General features: G+C 39.3%; 1 protein-coding gene across 1 annotated transcript in view; it reads right to left on the bottom strand.

Annotated features, from left to right (window-relative positions):
- Nucleotides 1–1,291: 1,291 nt before the first annotated feature.
- Nucleotides 1,292–15,748, bottom strand: part of MCM6 (minichromosome maintenance complex component 6) — a 15,277-nt gene continuing 820 nt past the window's right edge. Inside the window, 19 exon segments of the mRNA XM_009280009.2 lie at nucleotides 1,292–2,117; nucleotides 2,120–2,227; nucleotides 2,230–2,333; nucleotides 2,336–2,426; nucleotides 3,038–3,177; nucleotides 4,108–4,275; nucleotides 4,546–4,681; nucleotides 5,820–5,981; nucleotides 7,058–7,186; nucleotides 8,265–8,420; nucleotides 9,034–9,141; nucleotides 9,285–9,426; nucleotides 10,524–10,665; nucleotides 11,336–11,486; nucleotides 12,393–12,538; nucleotides 12,625–12,790; nucleotides 13,480–13,729; nucleotides 14,211–14,321; nucleotides 14,889–15,035. Coding sequence (XP_009278284.2) covers nucleotides 2,004–2,117; nucleotides 2,120–2,227; nucleotides 2,230–2,333; nucleotides 2,336–2,426; nucleotides 3,038–3,177; nucleotides 4,108–4,275; nucleotides 4,546–4,681; nucleotides 5,820–5,981; nucleotides 7,058–7,186; nucleotides 8,265–8,420; nucleotides 9,034–9,141; nucleotides 9,285–9,426; nucleotides 10,524–10,665; nucleotides 11,336–11,486; nucleotides 12,393–12,538; nucleotides 12,625–12,790; nucleotides 13,480–13,729; nucleotides 14,211–14,321; nucleotides 14,889–15,035 — 2,671 coding nt within the window. The 3' untranslated portion in view covers nucleotides 1,292–2,003.

Genomic DNA, 15,748 nt, shown 5'->3' with positions numbered 1-15,748 from the left:
GTTACCTGCATTGCTGGGGCTGGATGCCACTACGGCTCAGGGTGTGCAGGACACCAAGAAGCACGTTTGTGCTCTAATGCTTGGGTGCATAAAGGAAATCTGAGATGTGGCATCTTACCCACTTGGATAAGTGGCTATTACGTGAATTCAGGCAGCAGCAACAATGTGTGTCCTCATGCCTGATAACATCAAGGAATTCGAATATCATTTTATTGCTTTCCAAAGTACTCCTTCCTTCAGCCTTGAAAACACATGCTTTCTCAGCAGGGTGGACACATATGGATCACCTACCTGAACTGCTGCAGGGAAGAGATAACTCAACATTTCTGCATCCAAATACAGCAAAACTGAAAAGCTGAGAACATTTGCTGCCTAAACACAGAACATGTTTAAATCAACTAAACACAAAATTCTACATTACTATATTGAAAATCAGTTCCATCTCTGAGTTTATTTCCTTTAATAACCAGCTTTTTGTCTAAAGCACACCAGGAATCATCTGGGCAACTTATTGCTCTGTCAAGCAATATTAAGTTACAGTAGAGAACGTCTCTCAACATTTGCTGTTACTCAAATAGCCAATCTTATAGCTTATACAGCGATTGTAATTTGTGTACTTTGACCCTGTTTGATTCCCAGGTGACTATTTTTTTTAGGAAGCCTTGAAAAGCTTGCTGAAACATTGTGCTTACTGTTCTGAAAAACTATGTATGCTCTTTTTTCCCCCCTCATTTGACTAACAAGTTTGAATAGGAGCTTTACAGCACCACCTGCTGCTTATTTTTCAGTAGAGCAGTGTTAACTCAGAACACCCCTCCTAGCCTATGAAGCATACAGAACTGGGGAAAGAGAAGCAGAAAAAATACTTTCTCCCATGTGAAGAATATTTATTATCAAACAAAGACTGGGGAGGGGAGAGGGAAACACATAATGAAGTACAAGCATCTTCCTGTCCTTATTTTGAAAGTAAATTAACAATATAGAATAACAAGAAACTGTTGGTGCAGGTGGGTGGCAATTTTTAATGAAATGTGGCATTTGCCAAGATGCAGTTTATGAAAGAAATTAGTGGAGAGGTTATTGCAGTTAGAGTTAGCGAGTTAGTGCCCAGTGATGCGGTAGTGTTGTTGGTGACAAATATTTATGATTCCTTCCATTCCTTAAATATAGCTGTTATCTTCAATGATATGCTTAGACAGACCAAGGCATATCATCTCCCCAGAGCTGGGAGAGACTAACAGCAAAAAGACGACTGTCTTACAAACCAGGTCCATTTCTGGACCTGCTTCAGAAACAGTTATTTCACACTATTTGTACTTAAAATATATAGCTTTAGTATCTTTCATGCTATTACAAATGTTTCTTAGGTGCTGGTATCAGGTGAACAAGACAAATATTCAGGTATTTTTAATTCTTAATAGATTATTTAATAATCCCATAGCATACAGCAAATAATTGAGAACAACAGAAATTTAAGTAAAATTTTCTTATAGAAAAAGCTACAAACAAGTTTACAAATATAGCCTTAAAAACCCCTCACAAATGATGGCAGCTTTCAATTCACTTACAAGTCAAGACATTCATCAAGATGGGGGTTTCTGACCTCCTGACTTAAAGCCTTGCTTTGGGCTTGGCTATTTTCAATTTTCTATTTTACATATGCAACAGGAGCATACGCATCTTTAGTCCATCTAAAAAGAAAGAGAAGCAATCAAAGCTTCTCATTATCCATTACTGGAAGTTAAAAAAACTTCTTAAAAAGCAGCATCTGTCACCCAGGAAATTTAATCTTTCTTAAGACATTAAACATTTAGATGGCTGTTTTTTCAGCCTCAAAGCATAGGCATAGAAAATAGCAATCCCACATATGAGTGACAACAAATCCACCCCCAGACATCTCCAGACATTTAATGATCTTTTATTTACGTTAGTAAGAAAAACAGTAAAAACCTATAGCATAAAAAGTCTACTACATACAATAGAAGAACAATGCAAAATTCCTCTCATTTAAAACAGAAGCATCTACATAGCTTGATGCTGAAAAGAGCTACTGAACGATTCTCCTCTGCATCCGGATGATGGCATTGAAACCCAGAATTAATAACAAAACTAATAGATAAGTGTGTCGTTTAAAAACTTTCCAGGTATGCTCAGCGTAAATGAGCAATCATGTATTACTAACCGCACATTGGCGCATTCCACAGTAAAGCATTCATAGCAATTTAAGATGTTAGCTATACAGCAACCCTTGCAAGAAAAGAATGCATTTTCCAACATGTAACTAGTCAGCTCTACAATCCAGTTCTCAGCCCTTAGTCTTCCAGCAGATAGTTTGGGTTGACAACCAGGTATGGATCTTCATCAAAAGTCTCCTCTTCTCTGGATCCTCTCAGTCCTGACTGGGACAGTTCTATCAGAATGTGGTCCTGCAACAGACAAAAACTTGTATTCAAACGAGAACTTTTTGAAAGGCATCTCCTTTTTATACTGGTAGCACCTTTTACTGAGGAATTATTTAAGCCTCTTAATTGTGAACTCCCTCTTTAACAGGTTCTTAGTTTTAACAATTACGTTCAGTAGAAATCTCTTATATGTTGTATGCTTTCTGGGAACACTTCAATCTAGTGGTTTTGTACCTTTAAGAGTGAGAAGTATTTTATATTTTCATACTTTTTCCTCCAAACTGCCCTAGTGCCCCCATGCCTTAAAGCTATCCATTGAATAAAGTGTTGTTTGTATTTCTGTATCCTAATGTATTACTAACACTATAGAAATACAGAAAAATATCACTTACACTTCTATAGGGAGATAATATGGTGCTTTGAACTTTTACTTATACACATCTCTAATTTATTTCAGTGTTTTCTCTATAATTATTTTTAACAGGTATTAAATAAAGAAGGCATTTATACTGCATCAGTCAATAACACGGAAGCACAAAACATTTCTCAAATTAGGAATGTTTTCTTTTAAAAATGAATCATTGCACTATGTAAGTTAAAACCCTTTTTCACTATCCACACATTTCTATACATACGTAATGCGTAAGTCGGTGAATGACTCTCTCTATGATCTTCTTTTTATTTATTAGTTCTTCTTCAGATTCTATTTCAGATTCAATTTCCTTTAGATACCAATTAATAAGTTCACTCTTCTTTAATGATGAATCATCCTCTTCTGCAAAGAAAATAATTTGCATAAACACAGCAGTAATAAGATACCATTCAAACCGTAAGAGAAAAGGATTTCTATGTTAACATTTACAACGCTGAAGAGAGAAACATGCTTTTTAAGATGTTTAAGAAACATCAGACTTTCTTCTGTTTCTTAAATCATCATGTTTTGTACAGGAGACTGTTGTATCATAGTTTAATTAGAGATATTTAGATTGAGAATTGAGGCTTTCAGTTCTGTACATCCAAGTGGCTTACAAATTAAATGAGCAGCCTAGCAACACATCAGCCTTCAGCTTCAAGAAAAAGCAGTTGTAAGGACTTGTACAACATTCCTCTAAGTAAGGGCAAAAGAAAATCACTGTCACACAAAGCTGAAGAAGTCATCCTTCTACATATACTCAACATTTTGAACAGACACTGTAGTCTCCACACCCTTCCAAAAACTTCATCGCATTGGTGTATGCTATGAGACAACTGCTGCATTTCATTACAGGAGTAGCCTCACTGCAACTGAAATATTTCATCTCCCCAAGAAATGATGCAGCCATTTGGCGCATACTGGTTAAGTATATACTTTAGGCTGTGGTTGCTGGCATACATTAAAGCTCTTGCTACAGTTTTCATTGCTGCTGACTCTTCTATAGCCAGGTTAAACTAGCATATGCTACAAATCCCTTTCTGGATCTGCTCTGTTGACATGCTCCTCGACTTAGCAAATTTTCACAAATGACTAAGACACCAGAGCTAGAAAGTCCAAGAAGTCATATTTGTATCATCAGATGTAGTATATAGCATGTGTACAGGTTCACACCTGACCTAACAAGTTTGGTGTCTCAGCAGGAGTGAAAATCCCAAGTGCAACAGCATGAGATGTAGTAACAGCTGCTCCCTGAACTCAGGATCTGCCATCTTCTAATAAACAAAGTCTTACCTTCCTCTGCTTTCCTGAGGTGCAGCACCAGGAGATTAGAAATTCGTCGATACTCAGAGAAGCCCAGTCTAAGAGAAGCTTTGGGTGCAGCATCCTTGTTCGTGTCCTCAGAATGGCCATTGATCCCATTCACAAGACCATTGACCCCAGCCGGAGCTTCTGCCTGACCTGTTTGGATACATGCCCAGGTTTAAATCTGTAACGTCTTTTAACTGTTTAATACTCTGAGCCACTGAAAAGTGTTGCATTGAGCAACCAGGTGAGTGGACCCACAAGGAGGCTGAAGAAGTAAGGGAGTTAAGAACAGGAGTCAAGATTCTTAGACCTTATTAGGTGAGAAATAGGTGAGAAACTGAAGAGAAGCATGTACTCAAACAAGATAAGCTGTAAAGGCTGGAAGTACTTTCCCTTTGAAAAAATTCTCTACAAGTAATTTACCATTGACTCCATCTTGGTCCTCTTGATCCTCCATTTGCTGTTCATCATCCTGGTCTAAATTGATGTCAGGAGTCTCAACTCGAATGATGGACTTATTTAAAAGCCTGAAAGCTTCCTTCACGTGTTTTGGGTGAACCTGGGGAAGATTTGAAAAAACATGTATTAAATAAGCATGGTGGCTCTTCTAGTGTTAAAAGCTTTTTTTCCCAATAGCTCCAGAAACTCACCTCTGACTCTGACGAAGGGTCTTTCTACCCATCTCACCTGATTAATCCTAAGCAGTAAAGACTCTGCAAGTCAAATTATATCCCACTACAAGTACTCTGAGTTCACACAAGGTTATGGAGGGAATAAGCAGCCTGATGAATCTTTCAGGCTTTAGTGATCATGTGGAGTCAATAAATTTTTACTTAAGCCAAGAACATTTTGAAGAAAGATCAGTGGAGCAAGAAACATGAAAGAAATGGGTCTGAACAGAAACAATATGGAAAAAAAAAAAAAAAAGATGTAATTAATGAGACTCTCTTCCGGAATTGAAAAACAAAAACTGGAAAAATCACCTCCAGCTGAGCCATAAGCTAAAAGCTATGTTTCTTTATAAGCTAAATTTAATTAAAAAGAACCCAATGGGTGTCCTTCTTACACAACCAGTGAGCAAGTTTCTATTACTGCATGTGTCACATAACCCCTAATCAACATTTCAAAAGGCCTGCTGAGTTTTAAAGCAGGGACTAGATGGGTAGTAGTCATACTACAGCTAATAGCCATAACACAATAAACATTTCAACACTGGTTGATGTGAGGAGGAGCTTAGATCACAAATACAGGTACTCTTAGGGAGGTTCAGATACTTTGATGAACTTTGGCTTTTTAGATTGCAGATGGAAGAGAGCTGTGAGAGATTACAAACTATGCAAGATGAGGAGAGACACTACCAACAGCCCTGGCTGATACTAATAGATGATTGTTCTTCCTATTTGTCGTGATTTGACAGGTAACAGGCTGAGAGTGCTGATACAACTGTAATGCAAAAACATGCATGTTCTCAGTGTGGACCAGCTGATCTCGGTTTCACAAGACATACCTTAAAAACAGTATTTCTGGCACACAAATTCAGACCGAGTATGACCACATCACAGGTGAACACATGATCCAAGCTCTCCTTCTCACCCACAGGATTTAAATATGTACAATACCATAGTCAAATAGCAAAGCCAGAACTCCCACAACATTTATATAAACATTTATACAAACTTTCATCAAAAACCTGATACCTCATCACAGCAGTGCATACGGGCCATAGCTTCAGACAGCCGAATCATGCTTTCCAACTGTCGCACTGTGATTCTCCAGGATGACTTTGTCACTCCAGAGCCATCACGCTGCCGTAGTCGTTTATATTGCTCCACTATAAAGTCCTCAGACTCCTTAGATATCTTTGTGACATAAGACAGCATGACAGTTTACCATGTTAAAAGTATTAAAGTTTTTTATTCTTGCATTAGACTGGCAGTTCCCAGACTTTTCTGTACTAGCTACTGCTTTTCTCTGAGATATTCTATGCTATACACACACTATACATAAATATAATGACAATCGTACGATGTTAAAATTATATTGTAATAATGATTACAGTAACAATGATATTAAAATAAGTACATTGACACATTAATTATTTTACAACAGATTTTTGATCATTTCTATTTTTCTGTTCCACCGACTTGCTTCCAGGCATAATTCATGTCTGTCTCTGCTGGATTGTTCTATGTTTATTTACCCTTCATTCTGCACGCAAACACACACACAAGCATACACTCCATATACTAACACTGACTACATCTTTGTGTACATGCTTTTTAGCCTGAGTCTATCTGCACATACACAGATAACTCCCCACCACATGGAAATGAAATGGGAGTTTTCAAAACTCTGTAAGGGATGGTGTCCTCTTCTTCCATTTGAGAAGAACTACATTAGAAGAAGAACTGAAAAATCTAACACACAGCCCATCCAAGCTGCTAGTTGGATAGACCACAAAAATTTGTACTTAGAGCAGTTTCCCATGTTCTGTATTTTACCACAAAGAAAGCAAAGCAATATCCCTTTTAAAATAAAGACAAACAAACTGTTTGATTAAGCAGTAAGTCAATAAAATACAAAAATCTCTGCAGCAGCCATGTTGAATAACCCATGCCCTTGAGGTATGAGAAAGCTATGAAATGACCCCTCAGTTGTTCTAGACAGAGGTTAAGAACTGCCACCAAAGCAGTTAAGACTACTGATTATAACAGTCTCAGCTGGGCTGGCTGGGTTTCTGGAGTTAAAAAAAAAAAAAAAGAGTACATGGCTCCAAATATGCTATGTTTCTAGATAATAACTGAGTTTATGACTCCTTTCTTGAGAGAACACTACACTAAGTGTCTTTGCATTTGCCGGAAAAAAGCATGCTACAGGGTGACTGTTCCTTTGGACCTCCTCATACAGAACAACTTACACAGGAAAGTAGAATTACCTTTGGTTTAAACTGTCTTGCAAACAGCAGGTACCTTCTGATATCATCTAATGAATAGACACGATCAACAGATTCTTCTACTCTGGAATGCAGATCCACTATGCGTCTGGCAATGGCGTAATCTGTAACCTGGGATATTATTGCTGTGTCAGATCACTTTCACAACATCAGCCAAATATGAAAACAACAGCTATATTCTTCCTTCCCATTCCCCTCCCTCACTTGCACTCCTCGTGGCAGAGCTAGTCCTTCCAGAAGCCAGACTCTCTGCCAGAAGATCCAGGAGAATGCCCTGGAGGTTTTTAATACAAGGAAACATAGCAGAGAAGGGATAAAAGGCAATTTTAGGATTTATAACCTCTTGGAACTCTCCTGGGTTACAAGTTAGCCATAGAACAGGCAGAAAGCAGCACTTTGCAGCGTGGGAACTGCTTTCTTCCTTTTCAGCCTACTCTGTCTCTTTCATCAGTCCCTTCTCAATTAGATAATCACTCTGAGCAAAACCGTGGAGAGAATAGCGCTGAACCAACATTAATCTCTCTACCTCATGCGTTCCCAAGGCGAATGCCACATAGACAGGTGGTAGCAGTCTTAGCCTTAGTGACCAGCGATTTGTAAAAATGACTAATGGTGTTAAGTTTGCAGGTCAAATCACTACAAGATGAAAAGGCAGTATCCTTGTATTCAGCAGAGCATGTTCAAATTTGTACTGACAGCTTTTAACTTCGCAGAGAGAGAAGAAAAGCAGAAGCAAGACACTCTCATGAGATCAGCTTCACCTAAAATTGCAGAGGGCCACCAAGATGGTCAGAGGGCAGGAGCACATGATGTATGAGGAGAGGCTGAAAGAGCTGGGTCTGTTCAGCTTGAAAAGAAAGCAACTGCCTCATTGGCGAGTATAGATGTGATGGAGCCAGGTTGTTCTTAGAAGTACAGATTGACAAGTGGCAACCAACACAAACTGAACCATGAGAAATTCTGATTAGATATAAAGGTTATTATTATTTTTTAAACACGTGAGAGTTGGCAAGCATTGCAGCAGACGCCTAGAGAGGCTGCAGAATCTCCATCCTTGGAGATACTCAAAACTCACCTGGTCAAGGTCTTGGCAACCTGTTCTCAATGATCTGCTTTGAGCGTAAGATTAGACTAGAGACCTCCAGAGGTCTTTTCTGACATAAATTATTCTACAATTCCTTAAAATTACCTCATTACATTCATCCACAAGGATGAAGAAGAGATCAAAGCGAGACATGATGGGAGCTGACAGGTTTATATTCTGTTTCAGTGACTTGGATCTGTCATAGTGCCCGCCAACTGGGTTTGCTGCAGCCAAAATGGAGGTCCTGGCATTCAGAGTAGCCTGACAATGAAAAAAAAACCCAAAACGTTTTAAAAAAAGAAGATTGGTATCTGTGACCACTTACTAAACCAACTCCTGGCAATTCAAATGGGTCAGCACAACACCTTTTAGATGGGAGTTTCAATGGAGGTGTTAAAACAATCACTCCTCCAAAGAGCCCAACCTCTTCTAACCAGCCCTTTCTAACCAGGTCTCTGCCCCAAGACACAGTTTGATGAATCAATATTTTAACATGGTCACACTCTTGCCAACAATACTGAAACAAGCCCTTAAAACTGCTTTTCACAACACCCTGTTTTTAACAGAGCAAATACACACTTTACTTCTACAAACACACACAAAACTATACCCTCTTTTGGGGTTGCTTCAAGGTTAGGGTTTTCCCATTTTCTGTTTCCTGTCCACTACTATCTCTTTTCTTCTTTCAGTCACATTTCTGATCTTTTTGGGGTATGTGGCACAGAAACTTTGCAGGCAAGTGATCTCTGTCCGGCCACAGTGAGGCAGCTGCAGAGCTGACACAAAAATCTGAGAGACGACGCTAGATCAGTACATATAACAAACAGTCAGGCGATCGTACAGACTACACAACCAGAGGAATAGCACAAGCTACCTTTACTCCTGCTTTAGTAATGGATATAGTCTGCTGCTCCATTGCTTCATGAATGGCTACTTGATCCCGCACGTCCATTTTGTCAAATTCATCAATGCAACAGACCCCCTGCAGCGGAAGAATAAAAAATAAGAAGTCACCCAAATTAAATCACTTTTGGAAAAAAAGTGTCATTAAGACAATTTGGGGCTCTTTGTCATTAATTAAAACCATTCCAGGGATGCAGGAACATCTCTAGTTCCTGGACTCACATTATCAGCCAGCATCAGTGCTCCAGCTTCAATGACAAATTCATGAGACTCTTCATCTTTTACAACAGCCGCTGTTAGACCAGCAGCACTGGAGGCTTTTCCGCTGGTATATACAGCACGAGGACTGAACTCATCCACATGCCTATGGAGAGAAGTAACAGTGAGGAACAAACTTAAAGTCAGATTAAAACCTGCAGAAACAAAATAACTGTAATGCAGTGCTGCTTTCAACCTCTCAGGCCAGGACTTTTCCTTCCTTCAGGAAGCAAGTAATATTTAGCTAGGCCCTCCCACCTCTAATGATGTTTGAGCAGGCCTTGGAAACTGATCCTTATCTAACTGCAGTCTATCACAGGTCTGTTATTCACCCGTGGTTACACCCGCAGAAAAAATAATCCAGACCTCCTCCCACAAGTTTTCTGCTGACTTCACAAGCTAACACAGCTCCTTACGGGTCAGGTAAATGTCAGCACAAGGGAACAAATGGCTTCATAGCAGGAAGCAGCGAGACTGACCACAGGCAGCCTAAGACAGATTTTGTGGTGCCTCTACATTTCTGAGTTGCAGTGTATGCTGCAAGGACCTCAGCTTCGTGGAGAACAATGCACAGGTAAATGAATGGCATGATAAAATAAAACCATATTAAATAGAATTTCCAATAAAAAAACATTGTAATATAAGATGTAGCATAAAACATAATTATTTTTCAGGGCTAATAGTTGTCTATTTGTCCAAAGTGTTGGGACCTATCAATTTAGACTAAGCTAAAAATAGGGAAAAAAAAAAAAAAAATCATTATTTCATCTGTCTATGATATTTTAACATGTGCAATAAATTTTGTCTTTTTAATTAAATGTCTTTTTTGAAAATATTTGGAAATTCATACTTTCATAACTACCTAAAGAATGATTTCATCTGTCTATGATATTTTAACATGTGCAATAAATTTTGTCTTTTTAATATTAAATGTCTTTTGAAAATATTTGGAAATTCATACTTTCATAACTACCTAAAGAACAAAAAAAAGTCTTAATTCATTCTTTGTTATTACCACAGGGGCTTGTTGAGTTTGCTTCAGCCCTGTTCAAATACTTCAACCACATCCAAACAATTCCTGGAAAATATTCTTAAATATTTTACTTCCCTTTCCTCTGTTAACATAGAAAAGGCACAGTACACATTTATAGCTCTAGTCACACTGGACAATATTTAAATACTGAGTTTTAATGAGATGCTTACTTTAGAAATTGACTCTTGGCTGTACTTGGATCACCAACAACACAAACGTTGATGTCCCCACGCAATGAAGTGCCTTCTGAAGTGGTCTTAGGAACTCCTCCAAAAAGCATCAGCAGGACCCCACGTTTCACTTCATCATTACCTGTCCCAGAAAAGACATGCGACTAAAAATCCAAAGAAAACACCACATTTTTCCTATTTAAAAAAAAAACTTCAGCCCACTAGAATTTAGAGCATTTGGGCACATCTGCTCAGAATTTACCTATTTGCTAAACATCCACTAAAACTGCTTTTTTGTGCTTGATACAGTTTCAGGGAAGAATGAGTCAGAAAGCGGCTGAATTCCTTTATGTTACAGTGGCTCAGAGTATGGACCAAATTAACTGATCAAACTTTTCAGACATAACCAACATAAGTCCTCAAACTAGCTCTGAGCCAGAAACAACTGCAAACATACACACACACATGCATGCACAACAGCATACAAATATTTGGAACCCTTAAATCTTTTGAAGGAAGCCCATATAAAATAGAGCTTATATCCAACTGTCAGCTGTAGGGTTTAGTGGCAGATCACCCAGTAGCAAAACCAACCATTTTGACCAGTCTTGCAGGCCTTAATGATTAAACACAGCAAGTACTCAGGAAATAGATTCTCCTTTTCTAGCATAACCAGTGCTGGAGGGGAGAGTTTGTGGCAGTTGGCATAGGGCTTTCAAGCTTTCCCAAAATGGCACTACACGGACAGCAAAAAGAATTAATATTTTCACAAGTGAAATCTTCCCTCTCTGAGGCAACAACTGGACTCTTACCATGGATAGTGGGGAAGAGGCTGGTGCACAGATTATGGTAAAGGTTCTTATCTTGGCTCATTTCAAAAACCTTTTCCCACTCTTTCACAGACATTTGGTTTTTAATGCTTTCTGCAGTCTGTTCTTCATCTCGGAGCTCTTTTCCACCGAACTAAAACAAATGAAATATAAAAAAAAAATTAAAAGTAATAAAAGTAATAACACGGTCACTACTGAATGTGAGTACTGCAGAGAGGAGGTTACAAAAACTTGCTCTGTAAGCTGAATGGGAGGAACACATTCAGAAAAGCTGACCTTAGGCTAAGGAAGCTCATCACCTTATACCTTTAAAAACCAATAGACAATTTCCTAGGGGGCAAAATCAATGGAGTGCAACTTCAGTTAGTGAGAAAAACCCAGGAGAGATGCTTGTCCAGAGATTAAAAAGAGAGTAAACCAGTATGGCTTCCTTTGGCTAAAATTTGCCTGTGTAAGCATTCTTCATTAGCTGGAATTTACAAGATCTTTCATTACTCTGGAATGAGGCAGGAAACTTCTACATCCAGAAAATAACAGATGCTATTTTTATCCTATGTGACGGTGAAGCTGCTAGCAGAATTATAGATTAAAATATCATACCATGCTAAAACCCAGCCACAGTCAGTATTACTTATTATGTTGTAGTAACATCCCAAGATGTTATGTGATAAACCAGAGGGAACAAGAAGGATCGCCGTTTTCCCTGTGACAAAATGAAGCAATAGGATTTCCTGGAGGAAAAGGAAATGCTGCAGAAATGGATGAAAGCTGAATGGAAATAAATGGACCAGTTAGCTCTTCAGAATAAATTGATAACATTGGCAAATAATCACATCTGTGAAAACTGCTATGAACAATAAACACAAGAAAAAAACCTTGCTATGTAAATCCAATCAGAATATAAAGACAGTCAAATGCACAGAAAGGTGGTACACATACATATTTAAAGCTTTACCCATTCCCTCTCCCTAATTTGAGGTAAAACCATACAGAGCAGAAATCATCAATACTTTTAAATCTATTTTCTTTCCAGACTCACCCGTGGATTTGTTGGTGCAACATAACAAGCTAGAAAGACTAGCTTATATGACAGCTCTCTGACTCCAAGGGCACGAAGTCCTCGGATGCCTTCGGTTTCATAGCCCTCTGTCCCGCTCACCCGGGAGCCTGTTTCTGCACGCACCCCTGCCATTAGAGTGGGAGTCAGAACAGCAGTTCCCAGAACAAGCAGGAGGGACATGTCATCGAGGTCATGCGTGGTAGCAACAAACCTGGTGTTGAGAGCTGGGACACATCAGGCACGACAATCAGTGACCCTGTGAAGTCACATTTGTCACCTGCCTGAGCAGACTCCACTGCTTCTGCACGCAAGATGACTTCCACGCTGCGAGGAATGCTACCACGTGGCAGCTCAGCCTGTGTCTCCTGAATGCGAACCTGGGGAGGGAGACAATACTAAGCACTTAGCAGATGTCACCAAATTTGAAACTGCTTCAAAAGCTAAGCTGCTAATAAATATAGTAAGTAGCATTTGATTGCTGCCATCTATGTCAATCATGAAATTCCTCTTACAATAAGACAAACAACCAAAAATCCCTTCACTAATCAGTACCTAAGGAGTCTTGGAGAAACTTAGGAGGACACACAGGGGCCACAATGACAATTCTGAGGGCTAGGAAAAGCAACTTGGAGTCCAGTTAACGTGACTGACACAAAATATTATTGCAGAGTGTGAAGTGCTGACGATTTGGCAGGGTAAATCAACCTGGAAGAGCAAAACGCTGCAGATATTGAAAGACACCTCTTTTCATACTCACATAAAACAACTTCCCATGATATACCTGCAACATGAGACTAACAATGGCTCGAATATGTGGGTTTTCAGTGGCTTACTTAGACAATAAAAGTCACGCAACAAAACTGCTTTGATGCTGTTCATAATTTCCCATGCTTAAATATAAGCCTTCCATAGACAGAAAGAAACTATTTGCAGAAATTCCAGTGCCTTTTCTTGATGTTGACAGAACCAAATTAACTGTCTTCAATGTGTAGCAGTACAAACAACACCTTTCAACTACCGGAGGAACATCATTGTTTGTTGTCATCCCCCAACCTCACCACCGTACCTTTTGGAAATCAACAAATCTAGATTTGTTTGTGTCCAGCAAGAATCTCCTTCTGTTGGCACAGACTGGGTTTCTGCAGATGTTTGGCTGCGTGTATTTAAATTGCTGTTCCACATCTTTAATCACTGTTTGGCAGTCCAGGCACATGAAAGTTCCACTTACAAGCTCAGGATGGACTGGGTGGGTACGTACTACCTGTCCACTGATACGCATCAGTGAGCCAATTTTTGCTGATGTCAGTTCTCGAATTCTGTTTAAAACAGAAATTCATAAGGATTAAATTCTCGAGTTGACGTTTTTAGGCCCAGGGTACTACCCAAGTACTAAGATGCAACATAGTTTCATTCAGTCTGTGACTGAAGGACAGTTGTAACAGATAAAAGAAACAGTTACCAGAATATAGTCTCATTTTATGATTTTACATAAACTTTTAGATTAATACTAAAGGTCAAACCAATGCAAAAGTTACTCCACTGGTACTTCAAAAGCAACATACTCTAAATAATTTTTTTAAATTAGAGGAGTTACATTTGTTTGTGGAATATGATGAATGTAAGTATCTGAGTATGATTCACAAATGAAAAACTGTTTCAAAAAACATCCTGCACAAGATCAGGAAACTTCCTCACAATTGTACTGGTCAACTGTACATTTCACACTATATAACCAAAACATTTTCAGTATGCTTTGACACTTTTTTCCAGTTGTAAAATGCACAATAATCATCTTACTTGTGTCTGGTAGGTAGATCTTGGAATGCAACATAAAAGTCCTTGTTTGAAGGAACATTTCCATGGTCTCTGGCAAAAGTCTTTACTGCTCGGCAGAGGTAAGGGTAAACCCTAAAATACGGACAATAAGTTCAAATTTTATAGAAGCTATCAAAATGCCTTCTTTGTTTTAGACTACATCAAAGGCTTGTGTCATACATTTCCAGGTTCTCTTTTACTGCCACATTATGTAAGAACACACAAAAGCTAATCTAAATACGCTAAATATGGGATTACTGTATAATAATGCCATTTGCTTTATTGTCTGAAAATGGACTTTTTTAAGTCTCATTTTATGACACTTTTATCGTTATATTAAGAAGTAGATCCTCAAAATAAGCGACTGGTTCAATAAAATATTTTCAGAGTAAGTAGTTCTAGAGTTTATTCTGTATTCCCATACTGACCATCTACTTCTTTACCACAATAAATGTAATTGCCTAGTTAACTAATGGTTTCCAGAGAGGAATCCGTTAAGAAATAACTTTTGATCCAGTAAAAAAAAAAAATTTCTTAAATTCTTAAGTGTTTTCAGGATACAGAAAGCAGATAAACCTCTCGGTTTTTACATAACACATAAGACGTTATGGGCCTGAGACCACAGTGTTGCTCAGCTCTCAGGTAATCTCTACACTTTACCTGTAAAATTCTTCCTGAACAGTGGTAGAGAGCTGCTGATTGAACTGCTCCAAATCTGCAAAGCTTACAATCAGCGTGTTGCGCTCTGGCCGAATCAGTTCTTCAGCATCACGCAAGTATTTGACCTCCCCATCGCTGTTCTGGAACCTGAAAGTGATTCAAGAAAACGTTTCACAGTTACGTATCAGGCTGCAGTTGAATACTTCTGTATTCAGGAGAGAAAAAGAAAAGGATGACACAGGTTAAGGAGTGTGCAAGAGAACGACGGCGTCCCACAGTCCCTTGCAAACGTCTTTTCCAACAATGTTTCTCCTTCCGCCCCCCTTGCTACATCCGTTCAATGAACGCCCCAGCACAGACGCACTGGATCTGCACTTCGTACAGCTGGTTTGCCACACAGAATTTTATTTGTGGCTTAACAATGACTCTGCACCAGCAAAACGGGGTTTGTTTTGTGTTCCTCAAGGTGATGTTAATGGTTTCCTTGTTTGCTACTGAAGGGTCCCTCGGGAGACAAAACGTAGGGAGTCAGATGTATTAAGGTGTAACGACCACGCCGCAAAAAGGATTTTCAACCCGGCTGTCACAAAACTTTGTTAAAAGGTGCCAAACGCACCTAAAATAAATGTCCCATCGAAAGCTGCTTGGGAAGGATTTTGCCAACCAAGGGAGCACCACGCTCCCTTCCTACGCCCCTCGCGAGGCGGACACCTCACGGCAGAGCAGTGCCCCAGCGGCGGGCCCAGACGATAGGAGAGCTTTTCTGACTGAAACACGAGGGACCGGGGCGACAGGCCCTGACAGGATCTCACCCTCGCCAAATGGCGGCCCCCTCTGCGAGACGCTCGCGGCCCGCCACG

This window comes from Aptenodytes forsteri, unplaced genomic scaffold (assembly GCF_000699145.1).
Source record: "Aptenodytes forsteri isolate BGI_AS27 unplaced genomic scaffold, ASM69914v1 Scaffold11, whole genome shotgun sequence".
NCBI classification, from domain to species: Eukaryota; Metazoa; Chordata; class Aves; order Sphenisciformes; family Spheniscidae; genus Aptenodytes; species Aptenodytes forsteri.
This window is presented reverse-complemented; position numbering and strand designations above follow the sequence as displayed.